We start from the raw sequence: 7627 nt of genomic DNA, 5'->3' as shown, positions 1-7627 counted from the left end.
TGAATTTTTTTGGTTTCTTGCCCTCTCCACAGGCCTGGGCTGTGTTTAAAGGCAAGTTTAAGGAGGGGGATAAGGCTGAGCCTGCAACATGGAAGACCAGACTCCGCTGTGCCCTCAACAAAAGCCCTGACTTTGAGGAAGTAACAGAGAGGTCACAGCTGGACATTTCCGAGCCATACAAGGTGTACCGCATCGTGCCCGAAGAAGAGCAGAAAAGTGGGTTTTCCTTTCAACCTGCTCACTTGTAACGATAACACATAATTAAGTTATTTCTTTGAAATCTCAACAGAATCATAATACGTGTTTGTTTGCTTTTTTTTCCCTCTCCCTCAGATGGTAAAATACCAGTGATGACCATGACAGGTCCCACCAGCTCYAGTGACCACACAGACATGGCCTGCAGCCCTACAGAAATAGAGGAGCTCATTAAGGAGGTACAGAACTGCCTTTCATTTGAGAGAGTTCGACTTCACGATTGCTTTAGCTGCTCGATGCTCTCCAGTTCATCACCTCTTTGTATTTCTCTGCTTTCGCGACACTTTTTGGCCTTCAGTGTCACACTGCTGTTGTCTCCTTCAACACTTGTTGCATTCAGCATGCATACCCTCTTCCCTTGTTGCACACCACAGGCTCATGCAAACTGCTGTGTGTCTTTTTGCAGGAGGACAGCTGCAGCATCCAGGCCAGCCCAGAGTATTGGCCCCAGAGCAGCATGAATGGTAAAAACAAAACAAAACAAAAACAAAAAAACAATTGCTCTCATGTTGATTATTTGAGCTGCTAGCATTTCTCTATGTGTCGGACATGCCAATATTTATCTGCATCTAAATTTCGTCTGAACTTTAGAAACACTAATTAGTATTTCTGAGACATTGACTTCTTTTTTTTTTTTTTTTTCCATTAAAAACAACCCCAGCGGAAAGCTCTGCCGTTTGTCCCGGCTGCTGTGGGTGCTAAATACAAGCTGTTTGCTTGTCTGTCTGTTGAATTCTGCAATGGAACAATTGACTAATATCCTGTTTAACTCTGCTGACTAAAGTGATTATTTCTCTGTAAATCGTGCTAAGGGAATGCTATTTCTGATGATGCAGCAAAGAACAGACATGACACTGAGGTTGAGTCCACTACAGTAAGACACAGACGAGTTACAAGAAAAATCAGGCCTTCTGTTTGTACTTCACAGCTTTCTCTCTGCATCAGGATCCGATGCCATCGGGCAACGTCAACTCAGGTATGAAAGCAGTTCCTTTTTCAGGCATTCTATAAAATCTGTTCATTAAAATAAGCGTTATCATATTATTCTGTCATTTCTAAGCTTTTTTTTTTCTCTTCCATTTCTAGGTTTCTCCCAGTTGATGATCTCTTTCTACTATGGAGGGAAGCTGATGTACAACACACTGGTTACTCATCCAGAAGGCTGCCGGATTTCCCCCCAGCAGCACCTGGGTCGTGGCGCCCCCTACAGTTCAGACAGCATGCAGAACGTTCACTTCCCCCCGGCTGAGCTTATAGAGTACGAGCGGCAGCGCTACTTCACCCGCAAGCTGCTGGGTCACCTGGAGAGAGGCGTGCTGGTGCGTGCAAACCAAGAGGGCATCTTCATTAAAAGACTGTGCCAGAGTCGAGTCTTCTGTAGCGGGCTGGGGGACGGCAGCTCCCAGTACGGCTCCATGCCCTGGAAACTCGAGAGGGATTCTGTGGTCAAGATTTTTGACACAGGAAGGTTTTTTCAAGGTGAGTCTCAATGTTTGGAAAGCTAAAATCAATGGTTAAGACAAAGATGTGATGGAGGAGCGATGATATAATATTCTGGCCTAAAGCTCTTTTCTTTTCTTTTTTTTGTCATAATTGTTGCAGCTCTACAGCTCTATCAGGAAGGTCAGATTGCTGCTCCGGATCCCTCGGTGACGCTGTGTTTTGGAGAAGAACTGAACGACGTCAGCAGTGCCAAGAGCAAACTGATCATTCTACAGGTAAGACTTGTCAGCAGAACAGCTGAGTAAATCTGAATCTGCTGAAGAGACACAAACATCCAACAACAACAACAACAAAACCCTTCTCTCCTCTCTTCTCCTCCAACAACAGATCACCATGGTGAACTGCCAACACATGCTGGAGTCCCTGAACATGCGTCGCTCGCAGCCTTACACCAGCAGCCCAAACGTGGAGATGAGCGATGATGTGGCCACCGAGCAGATGGCCAGAATCTACCAGGACTTGTGCAGCTACAGTGTTCCCCAGAGGCCGGCGTGCTACAGGGACAACATGCCCATCACTGCCTGAGCAGCTCGACAAGATTCGCCTTTAAACATATCAGACATTCTATAGAACTTTCATGTGAACCAAAGAAGAGAACTGAAAGTTACTGAGGATAAGAAAGCATCATCTCTTCTCTGACAGAGGGAGGCTCAATTCTCAAGCTTCCATTTTGGTTTTGCGTGGACTTTATGTTGTATCCATGCAAGGGCAGATAGCGACTTTATCAATTTAAGATATTATGTTAGAAGCAGGGGTTGGTAAACACTTTACATTGACAAAGCTTAATTCAAGATAGGTTTTTGTATAAATTAGGCAGTTAAGTTCTCAAACTGGATTTTACTCGTTTTTCTTTTTCACAGTTTCAGGAGCTTAGATGATTAATTCTTGTGTTTGTCAAAGTAAAAAGCAGTCGAATACTATCTCATTTCATAATATCGTATTTTCTACAGAAAATGAAAATATTTTTGTATCGGTTGACAAAAATTGCATAATGTTTTGGATGCAATGTGGCATTAAAGTACAGATAGGTTTTACTATCAAACTGTTCTCTGAGTAAACTGTATTTCAAATAAAGAGTTTTACAGAAATGCGCGTGTGCTTGTCTTTTAGCAATTATCAACTAGTGCACAAGTTTGAGTTTTAGGTCAACTTTTCAGACCATCGACAGGACTAAAATTTTAATTTTCTCCCTTATTGTTAAAGTTCACATTTCTTTTCATATTTGTTGCTTTTACAAATCATATAAACCTTAGTCTTGGTAACTAAGCCCACCTAAAAGACACAAGTCAAGCTTTCGTGTTAAACTAATGTCTGTGACATGTTGGTGTCTGCTCTTTGTTTAATCGGGCGTGAAACCAATATTTAAAATTTAACTGCACAGCGGGTCAAGCGTATTTCCTCCGTCAGTGTCAAAAATGCATTTATTCGATCTAAGATATTCCTTTCTTCTAAATGAATAATAATAATAACTATTTTGGATGTTCCTTTTTATGTCAATGTTTTATTCTAAACGGTACAACGAATGTTAAATTTTGCAGCAGAATCTGAGACATTAACACATGAGCTTCACATGATGGTTGGCTGCACAAAACACTAATTAAGACATATCCCTAAATTAGAACATCACTGAAAATTTTCAATAATTTCATTCAACGCTAATAATAAATAATAAATTTGGCTTCAGTATGCAATATTTTGAATATTACATAAGACCAATAACTAAAAGGAGTTTTGCTACAGGAAAGTCAACACATGCTTGCAGCCCCTTTGTGTCTGAATTACTGCATCAGTTCATTATGGTAGAGAGCAGCTCATTCTGTGTCGATGCCCAGCTATTAAGGAAGTTCAGGCTGTAAATTTTCATCAAATCAGCTTTGTTGCAACTGCATCTGTTTCTACCACGTTTTTTTCTCTAACTCAACTTTCCAATATAGAACTCAATAAAAAACTCATCAGGATATTTAGGAAAACTATTTTTCTACCAACCCTCCCAGAGGAAGAGTGCCACTGGACATGCTGCTTTACTGCTCTGATGTAGTATTGAAACGTCTCTTGAAACCTAATTTTGGCTTTTCATTAGTGAACTCAGGAGTTTCACATTTCGAACTAAGTTACTGTTCAAATAAAATAAATGTATGATATTTAGATTTTTTTTCTGCAGTCGTGTAAAAAAAGGACATCTGATTAAAAGTTGACTCAATAATGTCTAGTTTTATTTTTAAAGAAAGCATTTTAATTTCACTTAAACAGCAACAATTAACGTTGTTTTACCCTTTAAACTAGAGATATCAACAAAAATGTATTTTTATTCTGTGAGATACTTCTTTGTGTTTTGAATGCCAGCAGTGGAGGATTTATATGTTTTATAAATCCTCCACTTTTAGACTCCTTTCCAGACAGTGAAGTTCCTGATTTCAAGCTCATTTATGTCTTTCTTTAACAGACATAGAATATTTAACAGACTCAGAGGGTTGCCAAAGTCTTCCCTATGAAGGTTTCTGACACAAGTTTCAATCATCATCAGCATCCAATATGATACGTATTTTATTTTAGCCATTTTAATTTATTCCTCACTCAGAAATGCTAATTTTTGTAATGTTTTAATTTTTTTTTGTTTTTGTTTTTTAATCTCTTTCTCTTTCTCACTGTTTATTTCTGTTTTTATTTTAATTATGTAAAGCACTTTGAAATGCCTTGCTGCTGAAATGTGCTATACAAATAAAATTTGATTGATTGATTGCTTTTCTTTAGTTTTCTCATGTTATTTAGCAATTATCCATGTTATCTAGAAATGTAAGAAAACATTTTCTTTTTACATTAATTTATGTTGGTTTGAAAAAAACACAACGTTCACATTTTAAATTAAATAACTTCATTCCCTTCAAAATATTTGGACAAAAGTGTAATCAAAAAGACCAGGAATATTTTAATCACACAATAAAAGTACATTCAAGGGGGATTTCTTACTATAAATAATTATAAAGCTTTGCTCAAAGGGAATTCCTTCATCACTGAGACATGCATCACTTACTATGAACACATATCGTTGTTCACCCTGAGTTTAAAAGGATGAAACCAAAACCTTATTTGAAAGTAAAAGAGGGATCTAGACGGGAAAGCTTCTAGACGCTTTTTCCTGATGACTAACAGAGAAAGGACAGGAAGAGGCGACCAACTGAAGCTGAGTGAGTCTTGCTGCTGCTCTTTGTGAGGAAGACATAACGGCGTTGACCTAAAGGCCAAATGGCAAAACTGTAAGGGAAGTGTGTTTACGTTATGCGTCATGTAGGAACACATGCACACGCTCACACGCAAAAAAATGTTTTCAGAGCTGGACTTGTCGGCATGCTATGTATCACTGACCTATTGCGAGTCCCAAGTGTACTCGAGGTTAAAGGCAAAAAGCTAATGACCTAGCATTATTTTTCAACATTTTCTGGCAGAGAACACAATTCATGCTTCAGTTGATACCAGAAAGTCATCCCGGTACTAAACAAGCAGCAACAAACCACGACACTACCATCGCACGTACAAAGTTTTTTTCCTTAAAAATACTACAGATTTATGTCGACTATAAGAGGATGGCAAATCTTTACATAGTTCCAAATGCTTTGTTTCATCAGACAGCTGAATATTTTGCTAAAATAATTTAGAGTGTCATAAACATGTTTTTGGTGAGCGTGTTTTTGGCTAGCAGTGGTTCTAGCGTTGGAACTCTCCCACAGCTGCCATCTTTACCCAGCTGGGTGCTCTAGGACTGTGACGTATTCATCAGTGCGACATCCTGGGGACAGAAACAGCTTTCTGCGATGACTGGTAGTTTTGCAAATAGCACTTGCTAGCTTCGACGTTGAGGTAAATGTCTAAACAGTTTGTGTCCAGAATGTGTGGGGTTTACAGAGATATTAGCTGCCTTTTTCCTAACCTCTGCAGACGTAATTGATCGTTGCACTCTGGATCTGTCCTGTGTTAGTGATGAATGTCCTCAAGACAGAGTGAAGAATGACAGACAATGATCAGCAGATCCTGTGGAAGGTTGTGTTTCTTAAGTTGAAACAGGAAGTACAACGGAGGACTAACGGTGCCAACAATGACCATCTTAGGGCTTATATATCTTAATATATTTTCAATAGTACATTAGAACTACATAAAATAACATATCAATACACTTAAATTAGATTTATTTGTCTGAAAGGTTCATCAACCTTAATATTTATGTTCCTCCTGAACAAGCATCTATATATGATCTGCTTTTTGAACGTAAATTAAGTCATGAATGTTTATGTACATGTATACTTGATGATGTACCAACTTCTTAAAAGTGTCCCATTTCTAAGAAGTAATTTTTTTTTTTTTTACTATGCCTATGTTTATATACTTATATCTTTATTTCCGTTTGTAAACACCATAGGCTTACGCTGTGCTTCTTGCTCGCTTATTGAGCAACATATTCACTATCTGAAAATCTCATACGCCAGTTAGGCAGAATTGCCTCCATCGCAGTGACGAGATACCAAACAGTGACAGTTTAAAAATGACTCTCTGAGTATGTGTGTGTTTCTTTTCAGTTCCCATTACAGAAAAGGCTTTGGTTTCTACAGATCATTCTAACACTTTTCACTATTACTTAGTAAAATCCCAAATAAATGAAAATCCAGCTTTCAGCGAAACTTACCAGGGTATTTGAAAAAGTTATAAAAGTATCGGGTTTGTTTCAAATGCGCTGATACACCTTTCAGAAACAGGACACAACAATGTTCATGCAGGCCTTTCGAATTATATGCACACCCCTTGACCTTTTGCTCATTTTGTCTCATTATAACCACCATCGTTAGTAGATTTTACTGTGATTTAATGAGATCGGCCAACTCAAAGTAAGGCAGTTTGTGAATCTGAGCAAAACTGATACCGGTTTTTATAGTAAATACAAATCTGATAAGGGTGGCTTAAAATCTCAACCCTCTTGAGTCAATAACTTAAAAAAACACCTTTCAATACAAGCTAGCCACAAACACCTAGAAAAGCTCAAACTCAGTGAATTCACATGGAGGTAATCTGTGAGCTTACAAATGTTTTCAAGTGGAAGTTCGGGCTGATGTGTGGTGGTATTTAGCATGTAGTCCAAACTGGTTTCAGTTTGGTTTCATCTTACCGGAGCACCTGTGACAACCTACAAACTGGACGTCTAGATGTTTTCAGAGGCTGTTTTCATGGGTTTTAGAGAATTTATTTATGCCAGTTTAGTTCAGAACATGAATTGATCAGACATTCAATAAATCCCAGAGAAGTGGACTTCTCTGCTTGTCTGCCAAAGATTCTCCCACCTGAGGTGCAGATATCAGCAACTCCTCCAGAGTGACCATGAGACTCTTAGCTCAGTTTCATGGCGGTATATATTGTGATTAAATCATTACAGATAGGTGGACTCTACTGGCTATTTAGGATTTTTGTTGCAGTGGATTTTAAGTAGCTGTATTTGATTGAAATTATACACCACAGTTTTTAGATTGTTATTTACAGTTACAGGACAACAACGGTGGTACTTGTAAGTCCATCATACAACATTTCAAGAAAATACATTGAAGTTTCAGGTGGTAACATGAAAAAAAAATGCAATTCAACTGCAAGAAAGTAAGCATGTCTTTTTAACCACAATTAAAACAATCTGTGTCTAACTATTTTTTAACTCAATGAGTCACAAAAATTACCTTGTCAAAGAAGTCATGTGCACTTCATATGACCTCTCTGGATAATACCTTCACTTAAATTAGAATACTGAGTGAATGGTTCATTGAACAAAAACACAGATGGAAAAGGGGGTCTGACTCCCTCTGTGTGTACGCGTGTGCGTGTGTGTGTGTGTGTGTGT

The 7627-nt window shown here is 38.4% G+C and overlaps 1 protein-coding gene across 1 annotated transcript in view; it reads left to right on the top strand.

The window, feature by feature from the left end:
• The window catches only part of irf8 (interferon regulatory factor 8), a 4039-nt gene extending 1193 nt beyond the window's left edge, over positions 1–2846 (top strand). Inside the window, exons 3-9 of the mRNA XM_008405926.2 lie at positions 33–216; positions 334–434; positions 662–719; positions 1184–1231; positions 1342–1734; positions 1858–1973; positions 2086–2846. Of these exons, the coding sequence (XP_008404148.1) occupies positions 33–216; positions 334–434; positions 662–719; positions 1184–1231; positions 1342–1734; positions 1858–1973; positions 2086–2283 (1098 nt within the window). The 3' untranslated portion in view covers positions 2284–2846. The remainder of the gene's footprint in view (positions 1–32; positions 217–333; positions 435–661; positions 720–1183; positions 1232–1341; positions 1735–1857; positions 1974–2085) is intronic.
• Positions 2847–7627: the final 4781 nt, after the last annotated feature.

This window comes from Poecilia reticulata, linkage group LG3, assembly GCF_000633615.1.
Source record: "Poecilia reticulata strain Guanapo linkage group LG3, Guppy_female_1.0+MT, whole genome shotgun sequence".
NCBI lineage: Eukaryota > Metazoa > Chordata > Actinopteri > Cyprinodontiformes > Poeciliidae > Poecilia > Poecilia reticulata.
Note: the sequence above shows the minus strand (reverse complement) of the source record. Positions and strands in the feature narration are given on the sequence as shown.